Raw genomic sequence first — 15440 nt, 5'->3', positions numbered from 1 at the left:
ATGAACTTGAGTAAGTTCACAGATTCATGTGCAGTGGAAACTGCACTGTTGGTTCCCAACAACTGCATTCTGCATTATAAAGTGCGACATTCCTACCTTGAACATGCTGGGGCCCACTGCTTGTTGTGCGTCTGGCCATTTCCACTGGCTGCTCCACCAAAAGCCCAGCTACGCCTTTGTCCACTTAAAGCAAAATGCAAGGCATCACTGTAGCTCAAACAGCTGGCTAAGATTTACAGTTACCAGTTTAACACACAAGTAGTGACAATCAAATCATCTCTAGCCAAAATATGCTATTAGATCATAAGCCAATGTGAGCCAGGGGGGCTATTCTACAAGTGTTCACAAAGTGGACTGCCCATTTCAGCGCTTGCTGACTGGCTAGAGCTCGAGTGCCGGTGCTGACGAATGGTGGCTGTCCTCTGACTCCGACTTCTATCCAATCAGTGCACGCTGAAATGGACAGTCCTCCAACACTTGCAGAACAGTCGCATAAGTTCACAGTTGCATAGTACTGCAATAAAAACTTGACATACATAGTTCCTGGCAATTACCTGAAAAGGGTACCGTAAGAATGACATATGATTAAACTAAAATGGTCAATGATACAGTCTTCAAGCAAAAACTTCAGACAGTAACGCAGCTTTGAGAAAAATAAAGAACTGCAAAACATTGTGTAGATGCTAATATACAGGGTGCCCTGCTAACTTAAGCCAAGCTGTTCACCCCGCAGGGGCGTCTGCGTAAGCAGGCGTTTGGTGTGTTGCGACACCACGGACCCGAGCACATGAGGGTTGGCCCCTCCCGCGTGTAGCCGTGCGCAGCTTAGCCGTGTCCGGGGAAAAGAGGATCCTGGAGGTTGAGCCGATGCCGGGTGTTTGGACCTTTACGGCCCCTCGGTGGAGGCAACACACCTCTTTGGCCTCCGCTTCGCGTAGACGGCACCCCCGGACTGACCCACCCGGGGGAAATCGGTAGTTGCCTTTTCCTATCCTCCTCTTCAATCTTCGTCTTTTTCTCTCACTTTCAATCTTTCCTGTCTTCTACTCACTTCATTTACTTCTCGTTTTTCCAGGCAGCAAGGGTTAACCGTGTGTATCTACCCAATCTTGGGTATGTATATTAGGTTATAGCGGCGTTGCATAGCTGGCGTCTACAGGTATTTTTCTAACCTCGTAGCGTCCCCTTGTTGGGCTCGGTGGTGGGTGGCTAACATCGCCGCCGAATATTCCAAGAATGTCATGGCAAATGCATTCCCCCCCCTTACAGATCGCCCTAACAAAAGAGGGCGCACCGAAGTAACTTTTGATTTCACTTTCCGAAGCAACTCAGAAACATTCCCACGTTACCACGTAATGCACAGTGAAGGAACCACCTCAGTAAGAAAACTATCACCATTCTTCGTGGCGAAATGCCTCGTTGAAAAAATTGGAAAACAATACAAAGCCTCAAAGATGTCAAGTGGGGACCTCCTCCTCGAACTCAAAACCAAAGACCAAGTGGAAAAGCTAACTGATCTCACCAATATCGGTGATGTCAAAGTAACAATCTCGGCACACCGCTCTCTAAACACAAGCAGGGGCGTGATATCAGAAGACGATTTCATAAATCTCAGTGATGAAGAACTCCTTGAAGGGTTCCAAGAACAGAATGTAATCAAGGTTCAAAGAATAACCCTCCGAAGAAACGACGAACAAATCCCCACCAAGCATGTAATACTTACCTTTGGTACCAGTATTGTGCCTAGTTCACTCGAGGCAGGGTATGTGAAAATCAACGTGAGACCGTATATCCCAAACCCGAGGCGTTGTTTCAAGTGTCAGAGGTTCGGACATGCTTCACAATCATGCAGAGGTAAATCGACATGTGCAAAGTGTAGTGCCAATGATCACCAGTCAGACAACTGCAATGCTCCTCCACACTGTACAAACTGCAAGGGAGATCATCCAGCGTATTCACGATCGTGCCCATGCTGGAAGAAAGAAAAGGAGATAATTGCGCTCACAGTGAAAGAGAAGATTTCCTTCTACGAAGCAAGAAAAAAGCTATCGCACTTACCTCAAACATCCTATGCCAGTGCGGCGCGGCAGGGGGCAGCGCCACAGTGGTCTCAGGGTTCTACAGGGATCACAGTCAGTGACCCAGTAGTAACTCCACCCGCCCCCTTGGTAGCAGCAGCCAGTGCTGCTCCATCATCATCAAAGACGGGCCTGCAGAACACGGTTTCGCAGGGCCCTAGGCTAAATCGAACTCCAAGGCCTGACACGCGCGTCTCAGCGCCTGGTTCTCGGTCATCCAGCGCTTCCGAAAAGGCTATGGAAATCGACACAAAAACTCCAGCGTCATTGACGCCAAAAGATCAGCGCTCTCTGGAGCGTGCTAAGAAAGACAAGCTCTTAGTAACTGCACCAAAAAAGGGACCGGTAACCTGAACGGTTACCGCTCTTGCATTAGTACAGTCCCTTCAACACATGTCACCTACAACTTTTAAGTTCATATGCATAAATTAACATCCTAAATATCGCCACTATGGCTTTTATCGTGCACTGGAATTGTAGAGGACTGATTCACAACTTAGGTGACATTAAAGACATAACAAATAAGTTCTCGCCAGTCGCATTTTGCCTACAGGAAACAAATTTAGGGCCTAAAAATAGTCAATTGCTCAAAGGTTTTACTGTCGTCCGAAGAGACCGCGAACAGGCTAGCCGTTTGTCAGGAGGAGTTGCTATAGTCGTGCAAGGTGGCACTCCTACCCGAAACGTTCAATTAAATACCTCTTTCGAGGCTGTAGCCGTCACGATTCTATCCTATAAAACTGTCACCATCTGTTCCCTCTACATTCCACCACACACCCATTTCACAACTCGAGACCTGGAAAATTTAACAGACCAGTTGCCGGAGCCTTTTGTTTTAGTAGGTGATTTTAATGCCCACTGTACCCTTTGGGGCAGCGCTAAAACTGACCAAAGAGGACAACTTATTGAAGATTTCATTTTATCAAATAACATTTGTCTTTTAAACTCAGGTGCACCAACCTATTTCTCGCCTACCTCACGGAACTTTAGTTGTCTCGATTTAGCCTTCTGCTCACCATGTGTTTTTAGTGATTTTAAGTGGGAAGTCCTGGACTCTTCATATGGAAGTGATCATTTGCCGGCAGTCATCAAACTATCATCCAGATTACCCATCATAAACTCTAAGCCACGTCGCTGGAAGTTACAGCATGCAGACTGGCCATTATTTATGGAGAACGCAAAACTAGAAGAAGTCCTTTCACCAGAACTTAGCATCGATGAAATGAATGAAAATCTCACAGCACTCCTAATAGCAGCGGCAGAAAAGGCAATACCTCAATCATCAAACATTGTGCGAAATAAACTAAACCCCTGGTGGACACCAGAGTGCACACAAGCAAAGAAACAACAAAATAAGGCTTGGGGTATCCTGAGAAGGTACCCCACCTATAGCAACCTTATAAACTTCAGACAGGCTAAAGCAAAAGCGCGATATGTCCGGAGGCTAGCGGAAAAGTCATCATGGCAAGCATATGTCACCTCAATTAATAGTTCAATCACATCGAAAAAGTTGTGGGATCAGCTCAGGAAATTCAGGGGAGACTATTCGTCGTATACAGTACCTCTACTCACAACCCCAGGCATACAGACGACACTACACGAACAAGCTGACATACTAGGGGAACACTTTTATAATGTTTCGAGCTCAGCGAACTACACCGACACATTTCTAAAACACAAACAGTCTGCAGAGAAACAGAGATTGCCTATTACACGGACATCAAATGAACCCTACAATGATCCCCTAACACTTCAAGAATTAAACAGGGTACTTTCTGCTGGCAAGAAAACAGCAGTTGGCCACGACCGCATTCATTATTCAATGCTTTCCCACCTTTCACTTGCATCCGTAAAAGCTCTACTAGAATTTTTCAACAAAATTTGGGATACAGGCAGAATACCAAAATCGTGGAAAAACGCAATCATAGTACCTTTCCTGAAAGCCGGAAAACCGCCTACATCTCCCAGCAGCTACCGACCCATTGCTCTCACAAGCTGCTTAGCAAAATCCTACGAAAGCATCGTAAACACAAGGCTGACATTCATTCTTGAAACACAAAATATACTAGACATTCACCAGTGCGGTTATAAAAAGAACTGCTCAACAACCGATCACCTTGTCCGACTAGAACAAGAAATACGGAATGCTTTTCTACATAAACAGCACTGCCTTACAGTTTTCTTTGACCTGGAAAAAGCATACGACACCACTTGGAGATTTGGCATATTAAGAGATCTGGCGGATCTAGGGATCCACGGAAAAATGCTCCAGTGTCTAGCGGACTTTCTGTCTGACCGAACATTTCAAGTCCGTCTAGGAACAGCGTTGTCACGAATATTCCTCCAGGAAAATGGTGTGCCGCAGGGATGTATACTAAGCACAACTCTGTTCGTGGTGAAAATGAACTCCGTAAATAGAATAATTCCATCTTCTCTCATGCATTCATTATACGTCGATGATCTTCAAATTGCGTGCCGAGGATCAAACATGGTAACCTGCGAACGACAAATTCAAATCACACTAAATAAACTAACACAATGGGCAACCGAGAACGGCTTCCGTTTCTCCACTGAAAAAACTGTCGCTGTGGTCTTTTCCCAAAAAAGGGGCTTATATCCAGACCCTGTCCTGAAAATGCAACAATCTGTGCTACCAGTTAAAAAGGAACACAAATTTCTAGGCGTTATGTTTGATAAGAAGCTAAACTTTATAGCGCACATAAACAGTTTGAAAATAAAAGCCAACAATGCACTGAACATACTTAAAGTCTTATCACGCAAACGCTGGGGCTCTGACCGGAAATGCCTCCTCCATATATACAGATCTTTGGTACGCAGCAAAATAGACTACGGTTGTGTAGTCTATGGGTCAGCCAGACCGTCCTACCTCAGGCGACTAGATACAGTACATAATCTAGGACTACGCTTAGCAACTGGTGCCTACAGAACTTCCCCTGCTCCTAGTCTATATGCAGAAACTAACGAGCCATCGCTCGAACAAAGAAGAACACAACTCATGCTAACCTACGTTCTCAGAGTTCGATCATCACCACAGCATATATGCTATGATATTGTCACATACTGTACCACAAGAATACACTATACTAATAAACCACATACCATCAAACCTCTGATACTTCGATTTGAAGAAAAATGTCAGGAGTGTGACATCCCAAAAGAGGCACTTCGTGTTGCAGATAAGCCATCGAGATTACCCCCCTGGTGCGACTTTACACGATTTCTAGATTTTTCACTAACACACCTTAAGAAGCAGGATACCCCACAGGAGCACATAATACAAGAGTTCCGCACAATACAAGAAACATACAGTACTTACAACGAGTTTTACACAGACGGTTCAAAGACACATGATTATGTGGGAAGCAGTGCCATATCGGGAACATGGGAACAGACTGTTCGACTGCCGCTATTCGTTTCTATTTTTACAGCCGAATGTTATGCCTTGTGGATGGCAGTGCAAGAAGTTGTAAATAGAAAACACAAGAAAGCAGTCATCTACACCGATTCCCTAAGTAGTCTTAAAGCCCTCAACTCAAAATCAGATCAAGAACCGCTCATCGGCGACATATTACACACACTGTCACGCATAAATCAAAACCACTCAATTCGTCTCTGCTGGGTCCCAAGTCACATTGGGATTCCGGGAAATGAAAAGGCGGATATATGTGCTGCCAATGCGAAACACAAAGCTGTATCTAAAATAAAGCTACCTTTGAAGGACGGGCTTCAAGCTATTTGCAGAGCACTAAATAACAAATGGCAATGTCATTGGAACATGAACACTAATAACAAATTACACATTATCAAACCAGTGCTAGGTGAATGGAAAACCTGCTATCACCAAGAACGCTTCATGGAGGTAATTTTAACCAGACTCCGAATAGGGCACACACACCTCACGCACAATTATCTACTCACAAAGGAAGCACAACCGGTATGTGATAAATGTCAAGAACCACTTACGGTACTACACATTCTAATTACATGCCCACATACTGAAAGACAAAGACAAAAACATTTCCACGATCTATACGATTCACATATACCACTACACCCCATTCTCATTCTGGGAGACGATCCCCTTGTCCCTTTTACAGATGTAGCGAATTTTTTGGACGAAGTAGGCTCTTTGAACAGACTTTAAATAACGCATGTTTTACTCTTTTCTATCACTGACTATCACTAACACCCTGTGACTGGCGCAGCAAAGCCTAAGTCGCTTTTGCGCCAATAAACCCAATCTAACTAACTAACAAGCTGTTCAACGAGAAAAAGAAAAAAAAATTAAGGAAACTTGGTGCAAGATACACTTGTAAGACCTACAGCGTTCGGTCACCAGAGGTCTGATGACCGAACGCCATAGGACTTAGAATTGTAATTTGCACCTTGTTTCCTTACCCCCACCCCCCCTTTGAACAGCTTGGCTAGAGTTACCTTCGACACCCTGTATATTACTCATAGCACTTTCTAGAAGTAAAAAAAAACTGCAAGACATCGTGCAGATGCTATTATATATTACTCGCAGCCATTTCTAGAAGCTAGCCGTCATATGCTAACTAAAAGACTGGCAAAGCAACCCCATGATATGCTAAAGGGTTCTATCATACATCATGATATAAAATGCGACATTCCTACCTTGAACATGCTGGGGCCCACTGCTTGTTGTGCGGCTGGCCATGTCCACCGGCTGCTCCACCAAAAGCCCAGCTATGCCTTTGTCCACTTTAAGCAAAATGCAAGGCATCACTGTACCTCAAACAGCTGGCTAAGATTTACAGCTACCAGTTTAACACACAAGTAGTAAATATGTGAAAATATGTGAATATATGTACCAGCTGATACATGAGCCTAGAAGATCTTGTTACACTGTCAACTTAAGCTCAAAACAAAATGTGATTGCATATACCTTTACAACTGATGCCTTGTTTCTAACAGCATCATTGGTCTGTATCAATTTCCACATATTTCCACATCATGATGTGGAAATGGTTTGTTTCAAACATGAAGTGCTCACCTCTGGTCTCCAACATTTCCTCCAGCAAATGCTTAACTGCAGGGTAAAGATAAATGCAAATATTAATGCACAAATCCCTACGAACTAAAAATGAACAGCATGCAGAAAGGAAAAGTAGCAAGAACAAATGTATCTTACATCAACCTAACTGTGCTTTCACCGTCTCTTGTAAAAACGACAGTTGGTTTTTTAGTGACGTATTATATTCACACTGAAGGCGATACTGCGCCTTCCAAAACCTAGCCTCTTTCCTGGCGGCCCGAACCTTGTTTTCGGGAACCAACCCATCATCCGATTCTGATGTGCATGGCGTGTCAGACCTCTTTCTCTTAAGTGGGAAAAAAAAAAGATAAGCACACCAGATGCACATATGTGATAGCATGAGGAGGGTAACAAAAGTATATTACGAAATTATTACCTTCTTAGCAAGCTGGGATGCCACGGGTGAGGAAACCTGGCGTCTCTGTGGCTCACGGCTGCCCTCACCAGCTGATACATGAGCCTAGAAGATTTTGTTACACTGTCAACTTAAGCTCAAAACAAAATGTGATTGCATACCTTTACAATTGATGATTTGTTTCTAACAGCATCATTGATCTGTAGGGCATGTGCTGTATATTTACTCAGCACATCTTCAAACTGCTGCTTTTTTGATGCGGCCCTATTCAGACGCTTCTTCTTTGACTCCTGCATGAAGTGACATGCATGTGCATACATATAGCACTATTTGGCGACGTTAGACACTACAAGAGTTGTCCATAAAAGGCATAACTACCTGTCTCAAAACCTTTCTTTTCTGTGTCATCTCATCATCATCTGTGCCATTTTCAATATCAGAAAGGCTTATAGGGGGGATGATAGGCCGTTTTAGGAGCATTTTTCGTTGCATATCTTCTTTAGTTTCTGTAACAGAACACAAAATATGGCATATATCAGGACACCTTAGAATAAAACTTTAACAAAATTGTTTGTCAATATGGCTATATTTTTTCCTTGATGCTGATGCTTTAAAGTAAAACTACCTCGGCATGCTCTGCAGTGGCACTGCGGCATATTTCTCGAAAACAGACATATTCAGCTTATTCATACTAAAGGTCACGCTGACATTCGTTGGTGCCGCAGATGACGGACCGACTGCCTGAATAATCGTCACTGCAACCTCGTAAATTAGTGATACCGCATTTTTTTCTTTCTCGTTTGTGCCAATCGAACATAATACGTGTGTCACATGGCACACTTTTGATCCCGATTGAATTTCTCAGTCATAATTGGCTACCTTATTGTGCAAGCGCCAGGACGTAGACAATTTTGGTCAAAAATTACGATCCGGCTTGGGATCAATTGCGTCGATCTAGCTTTTCTGTATGCGCTACAACTGCGCATAACAAGCAAGCATGCCTGTCGGCATAAGGGGAAGCTTTAGCTCGAGCCCAACTTCGACGTCACCCATTGAAATGCATGTAAAAACATGGAAATGCTTTTATGGGATAACCACTAGTCCGATTTGAATGAAATTTGTTGCATTTGAGTTATAAAGTTGAATTCTGGTGACTGTTAGAAGTGGAATTTCGATTTAGGGCCTTGAATGTCTTAAAAAATTGTTAAAATTTGTAAGATTGAAATAGACGCACAAAGTTTACAAAATGCACAACTCGATCAGCATCAAAGCAGATGTTGCATATCTGTAAACTGCATCTATTATTAGAGCATCTAAAGCGGACAAACTTCATATATATAGTTACAGCTAGCTTACGTGAATTGGTTACAATGTTTACATGGATGTTGAAAGTCATTACCCAAAGCAATGAAAGGTTTCAGAGGGGAGTGGAGTATATATTTCTTCTGTCCGCCTTAGATGCTTATTACATTCACTTTCTAGCTAGAATTGCGATATATTTTTCATTGCCGCGTTATAGAGTTGTAAATTAGAGTAACGTTTTTCAAAATTTTGTGTTAAGAATTTTTGTAAAAATTTGACGGCCTAAATAGAAAAATCCATTAAAAAATCCGCTTTCAGCAAGCACTACATTTTAACCTTTTCTTTAAAATGCATCAAACCTCATGAAATTCGGTGCACTAGCTGGTTGCTGAGAAAAACTATTTCTGGTTTCCCATGGTAAATCGATAGAGCCCCGGAGCTAAATATTTCTCTTGTCATTCCGCGCAACTAAAAACAAAAGCAAAAATATGGACCGCTATGGCAAATTCATACAAAGGTCAGCACGTGTGGGTACTCACCAGCAAGTCTTAATATCTGAATTGTGTATGTCCCGTCGTTGATGTCATTGTCGGGATCGTGCCACTTGGCTCGGTACGCAGTCTTATTGCTGAAATCGTTCTCGTCCACCGGATCAAACTCCTCGATGTCATGAACGGGAATGACATATTGGCGCTTGTCCATGTCATCATCGATAAATCGTACAAGCGCAAACATATTGCGCCTACACACAAAAAGCCGAGACTACTACGCGCCGTACTTCAAGCCAAACGCCACGCTACGAAAAAGCACGTGGTGTATACACAACATGGAAGACGGTAAAGCAAAAAAAAAAAAAAAGTACAGTCCGCACTGGTCAGCACAACAGCACAAATTGCCGTAAATTTTCTTGCATGCAGATACGTGGCTTAAATATCTTTTAAAATTTTACTACGTATTTTTTAGAATTAAAAAAAAGGAGGGCGATTGTTACAAGGCAAGAAAAAAGCAGCCCGAATGCGGAGCTGCCATCATCATCATCATCTCCTCTAGCCAGCGGCGAAGTAAGACGAGGCATACGAGTTCGCTTGTGTTGTGGTGGAGTTGGAGTTTGCGTTCGTCCCGCTAGATATTGAAGTCGGTGTTCTTGGTAGTCGATCAAATATACTCCTCTGACAACGGCACCTACTCACACGTCTGCATGGCGCCGCATAAAAGGCGGAAAGCCTACCTGGATCCTGGGTCCACTGCCACCATACCGCGGGCCACAAAGTGGCATCTTACAAGATCTGCCGACGGTAGTTCACAAGCAACGCGTCGTCGGACAGCAAATGAAAGCAATCAGAGGCCTGCCAGCGCGCATTCACCGCAACTGCGGTGCAGCAACGCTGACAATGAAAGTTTACGGAAGCATTGCGAAAGAAGTTACGACAACTTGGAGGTCACGGATGATAGTGATCATTATTTCAGCGACTCGAGTGAAGGTAGTGAACGCGTGACATCCCCGTGTGGCACATCGTTGTTCGTCCAGGAAGACGAGGGTTCAAGCGGCAATTATGACCTGCCAAGTGATTCTTTTAATGTCGAGGATCTCACACTTCCATTCATTGAAGGCGGGCGGCTGACTTGCGGTGATGCATATATGATGCTTCTAGATATTGCCGTTAAATTTGGCCTATCATGGACAGCAATTGAGGAAATTCAAAAGTTGGTCAACAACCTCATTGAAAAAAAAGCGTTTCCTGAAAGCAGATACCTTTTCAAAAAGGTTTGTGGTGTAGACATGGACGATGTCGTATTTCATTTTTACTGTTCACACTGCAGGTTGCACCTTGCAGACACGAAAGGTACCCTGGACGAGAGGAAACGTCTCCAAATTGTGTGTGATATTTGTCATACGCAATACACGGGTAGTGGCCTTGTGCGTGATGGCAGCTTTTTTATCAGTCTCCCCATTAAGAAGCAACTTACCTCTATCCTATCAAGCAAGACAGTTGGCTCTGCTGTAATGAGCTCACTCACTCGGAAGCACCAACAATGAGAGCGCGATGAGCGACATCACCGATGGTATACATTACAAGGAGATGCGTCAAAGAATTGATGGGACTGATTTAACTTTGACCATAAATTCTGACGGAAGCCCCGTCTTCAACTCGTCCAATTACAGCATATGGCCAGTGCAGCTTGCTTTGAATGAGCTGCCGCCACGATTGCGCTGGAACAACATCATGACACCAGTACTTTGGTATGGCAAAGAGCACCCGGACATGACTCTTGTACTCCAAGCCTTCGTGAGGCAGCTCCAGGAGCTGAACAAAACTGGACTGACATGGACGTTTGCCAACGCCATAGTAAAATCAAAGGTAAACGCCTATTCATTAGATAGCTGAGCGACATATGTGTCAATGCATTTACTGCTACTTCACTTTTATCTTGCAGGTGTTCTGCATCTGTTGTTGTGCGGATACCCCAGCCAGGGCTGCAATGCAGCACAGGGTTCAGTTCAACGGCTACTATGGATGCAGCTGGTGCTACCACCCAGGGGTAAATGTTGATGGTAAGTGTCTTCTAATATAGCAGCAGCGTCTATCAATAAATGCAATGGAAGGAGAAATAATTTTACTTTTATATTTAGTGTTTTATGATGTGCATGAAGCTATTAATTGACACATGTGCCTGCAAATTACACATACACCCACCATATTTATGAAACCCATGTAGGTTTCCTTTGCAAGTTTTTCGCTACAAACTAGGTGGATGACAATTTTTCCGTTTCATGAACCTTCCTCCACCTCATGGGCTTCTGCTGAAATAATGCTTGGCCTACTAGCTGTGTATACATTTCCCTAAAAAACTCATTAGCCACAGAACATACTGTAGTAAAACTTATAGAAAAGAGCTAATTCTAGGGCTACAGTCACTCTGAGGGCATGTTTGGCATGTAACTGTCGTAATTAACCCTTCACCAGCTGTTTGTATTTCTTCAGTGTCAGCAGCAGCAGTAAGCACTTACACGTTGTGTACAATGGATAAAGCGTGTTACAACTATGTTACATAATAACATTGGAACTAGGCTGCATAATATTGCCACACTATGTGGCAATATGAACATCTCTGTTCTTGGCACACACAGCAGCCTCCTGAGCACTTTTCTTTAGGCAAGCCCCTGCTGGCCTAATTTAGCTGTTTAGCTGCACATTTGGAGGGGCCATTTTAATACCTTGTGTTTTTCATTCTTCTAGGTACTGTGAAATACTGTGTCACCACGCCCTTTCCAGACCGAACAGATGAAGAGGCACTTAAAGACATGACAGACGCCTGCAACACTGGAGCCACTGTACATGGGGTTAAGGGGCCATCACCATTAATTAATTTGCCAGGTTTTAGCCCTATTTGGTCCTGGTGCCCAGACTATATGCACAGTGTCTTGCTGGGTGTTGCGCGACAGATAACAGACCTGTGGTTTACAGCAACAGGCACTGACTATTACTGTGGCAAGGCATCGAAAATGGCAATCGTAGATAAGAGAATTCTGTCTTTAAAGTTGCCTGAGTGCATTAACCGGCGGCCAAGAGCACTGCTGGCTCGGAAGTATTGGAAAGCTTCTGAATGGCAGTGTTGGCTCCTGTATCACAGCATGCCGTGCCTAGCAGATGTGCTTGAAGGCAGATATCTACACCATTGGAGCCTCTTGGTCTCAGGAGTCTTTCTCCTACTGAGAAACTCCGTTACAAAAGCAGATGTTGACCAGAGCACTCGTCTGCTCACAGAATTTGTTGTGAATGTGCAATTTCTTTATGGTAAAAGTGCCATGACTTACAATGTTCATCAACTTCTGCACATACCAAAGTCTGTACTTCTGTTTGGTCCTCTGTGGACACATTCATGCTTTGTTTTTGAGAACAACATCGGCAAGTTGTTAAGGCTCGTCACATCATCAAATGGTGTGGCCATTCAGATTGCCACACGGCTACTCTTGCACAGTAGCCTAATTTGTTTGAAGGCACTTGCAAGCAGCCATGCGCTGTCACTCATAGCTCAGAAAGTTTCCGAAGCAGGTGAAGAAAGCATTGTTCCCTTGGGCAAACCAGAAATTATTGATCAATCTTTTCATTCGAAATACCTGCAGGGTAGTGAGACTGCAGTAGAGTACAAAAGACTGAAGGTCCGAGGGGCTGTATTTGCCTCAGAAAAATATATGAGACACACCAAAATTGATTGTACTGCAGTAGCACTTCCAGATGGCACCTACATGAAAACAAAAAGAATAATTTTGTGTAGAGGGCTAGCTGGAGAGGAGGAATTTTTCCTCTTGTCACATGTGTATGTTACTAGCAGCACAGTTAAAAGTGCACATATAAAGAGGGCAAGGCGACAAGAGCAGGAGATGCTGCGGAAGATTGATGTACGTGCTCGTCCTTGCATATATTTCTCGTTGGATGGGCAGGAATTTTTTTGTGACCTTGTAAACAGTTATGAGTGGTCATGAAATGCAGGGACATAGATCTTCGTCTGGAATGCTATGACAGAGCATTAAAGAGCTAATGTTTTTGACATGCTAAACAATTGCGAGGTTGATATCTGACTATCTCCGAAATGTCATGCTGAGAAAGATATTTTCTGTGGTTTGCCATGAGTCTGTATGCATTGTTTTTTCAATAGAGCTTATCAGATTGACATCTTACTGCATGGTGTATCATGTGTGATGCACATGCATAGAACAACTTTTAGTGAAAATCCTACAGATTCATCATAAATCTGCACCCTCTCTCTAGCAGTGAAATACTGAGCAACTTTAACACTGGAAATTATTTTTGACAATGTATGGGGCACCAAGCTGATCATGCGTGCAATGTGCAAGAAGTTATTGAAGAGGTCGCTTCCACAATTTATAATGTTTAAATGAGTCCACAAAAAGTATGAAGGTGTTTATTAGCCAACAGATGTTTTGGTCGAAAAGTAATTCAGATGGTTCTGTGAGGCATTAATTGCTGTATCATATGTGATGCAGCATGAAGTTATTGCTTTGTCAAAGAGTGTAGAGATCTTTTTCACAAAATTGCAAATTTGGCGGCAAAATATAATGTTTGTACAAGCTATAGGCTTTCTTAGCACCATTATTGAAGCAGAATACGTAGAAAATACAATAACTGCAGTGTTTACGATGACCTGCAGAAGAATTTAAAAGCGGGCGAGTTGGAACCTATCCATTTCTTGGACATAACGACACACGATAAAGGGAACAGGACAACTTTTAAAGACAGAATTGAGAACAAATTCTCTCGCATTTTGTTTTTTATGTGCGCTGCCCAATGGTGTTTACAATGAACATAGTGTGGAGCTTTACACATTCCTAGAGCTCATAATAGCAACATAGCAGAAGATTTTTTTTGCATCAAATTCCCAAAGAGCAACTTAAACCAAGATCTGTCAATGATCCGGCATATAGGTATTGAAGCCTTCAATAAAGGATATCAAATTTGAATTGCAGTTTTCTGCAATTAGAATGTTTTTTCATGGTCACAAAATGTGCCTGTAGCTGCACAGTGTATCATATATGTGAGAATTCTGGCTCAAAAGTCTACACTGTAAACAATCCTTTTGAAAGGCAACGTTTGGCTTAGATGTCTTGCCTTAACAAAGGTTATTTAAACTTTTTACATGCGAATTTAAATTCATGCATTAAAGAGTGAGAAAAAGCAAGAAATTCAGAGTCGTGGCAAATTATTACTATTGTTATAAAAATTATTCACTATTTTTCATCCAATATGAAAATAGTGAATGAAAAAATGCATAAAGGTGTGCATTTAGGGATGCCACCAAAAAGAGTCCACGACCATGTTTGTTTGATGCCTTCACATTGCATCACATTGCCTTGCATTTGGTTAAATTGCCACTTTAGTTTTTTGGTGTATTGTTGCCAGATATGTTTGTATGCATCTTGCAGTTGCCTTTCTGCCTTCTGCAGTACCGTACCTTTTGTATCCCACTTTGCTAAAGTTGCCAACTGTTTTTGCCAGAACTGTAATAAATGTCTCTTCTGTGCAGTCATACTGTACTACAATTCACTGTGTTGCTCTGTGCAAACTGCATTTATGTTCTACACATTCACATTCATTGAGCAGGAGTTGTATTTTCAGTGGTCATGCTTTATGCATTTGCGTTTTTACACACGGGATAAAAATTATTCTACTGATTTGTGCTTCTATATTTTCAGCATCCCATGCTAAAACCAGCATTCAATGTGACAGGACGTTTCCTAGCTGCTGTATCAGTTCTTGTAAATGGAAACAATTTCTCTAAATTGGCTTCCATATACGTATGTTCCCCATTTAGTTCGGAAGGCTTCCAGTCATACCTGGCATCTTCAGCTTAGAATGTCTGGTCACATAGCTGGAGTATATTCTGTTTGTAGCTGTAAAATGATTTCCGGTCTGTCATGGGGAGACGCAGTAGAAAGTGCTATTACCAGCCAGAAACACAATTGGAAAATCTAGTTTCCAGCAGGAGTAAAGTCAATTTCCAGCTGGAAAATGATTTCCAGCTGTCCATGGAAAGGTTCCGGCTGGGAATGATATATCCAGCTGGAAAGTTGGCTGGAAAACTTGGTTCCCAGCCAGATCTGGTTTTG

The 15440-nt window shown here is 42.8% G+C and overlaps 2 protein-coding genes across 11 annotated transcripts in view; one reads left to right on the top strand and one right to left on the bottom strand.

The window, feature by feature from the left end:
• LOC119444501 (uncharacterized) overlaps nucleotides 1–15440 on the bottom strand; it is an 82238-nt gene that overhangs the window by 1180 nt on the left and 65618 nt on the right. For 3 of the 9 annotated variants that reach the window (XM_049663383.1, XM_049663381.1, XM_049663386.1), the window contains 2 exons: nucleotides 6735–6821; nucleotides 97–183 (listed from right to left, as the gene is read on the bottom strand). The exons of 1 other annotated variant lie outside the window; for it this stretch is intronic. In XM_049663383.1, coding sequence (XP_049519340.1) covers nucleotides 97–183; nucleotides 6735–6821 — 174 coding nt within the window. Of the gene's footprint in view, nucleotides 1–96; nucleotides 184–6734; nucleotides 6822–7113; nucleotides 7442–7531; nucleotides 7616–7671; nucleotides 7801–7888; nucleotides 8017–9351; nucleotides 9656–15440 lie in introns of those variants that run through there. 5 more of the 9 variants (XM_049663382.1, XM_049663388.1, XM_049663378.1 and 2 more) reach the window with 4 other exon arrangements.
• Nucleotides 9860–14858, top strand: LOC119445535 (uncharacterized). 2 transcript variants are annotated; one of them, XM_037709801.2, is made up of 3 exons: nucleotides 9860–11172; nucleotides 11249–11366; nucleotides 12052–14858. In XM_037709801.2, exons 1-3 carry the CDS (start codon nucleotides 10858–10860, stop codon nucleotides 13296–13298), a joined length of 1680 nt encoding a protein of 559 aa, XP_037565729.2. In that variant the 5' UTR covers nucleotides 9860–10857; the 3' UTR covers nucleotides 13299–14858. The 2 variants fall into 2 exon arrangements, with proteins under 2 accessions (XP_037565729.2, XP_049519334.1); XM_049663377.1 differs by having other exon boundaries at nucleotides 10000–11172; nucleotides 11249–11353.

The sequence above is a fragment of the Dermacentor silvarum genome, chromosome 3, assembly GCF_013339745.2.
Source record: "Dermacentor silvarum isolate Dsil-2018 chromosome 3, BIME_Dsil_1.4, whole genome shotgun sequence".
Taxonomy (NCBI): Eukaryota; Metazoa; Arthropoda; class Arachnida; order Ixodida; family Ixodidae; genus Dermacentor; species Dermacentor silvarum.
Note: the sequence above shows the minus strand (reverse complement) of the source record. Positions and strands in the feature narration are given on the sequence as shown.

Excerpts from the sequence above, each read along its gene's own strand:
- LOC119445535 (XM_037709801.2), top strand. The coding sequence starts at position 10,858 with ATGAGCGACATCACCGATGGTATACATTACAAGGAGATGCGTCAAAGA. Across the intron at positions 11,173-11,248 it reads ACGCCATAGTAAAATCAAAG|GTGTTCTGCATCTGTTGTTG; the intron begins GTAAACGCCTAT and ends TTTATCTTGCAG. Across the intron at positions 11,367-12,051 it reads CCCAGGGGTAAATGTTGATG|GTACTGTGAAATACTGTGTC; the intron begins GTAAGTGTCTTC and ends TCATTCTTCTAG.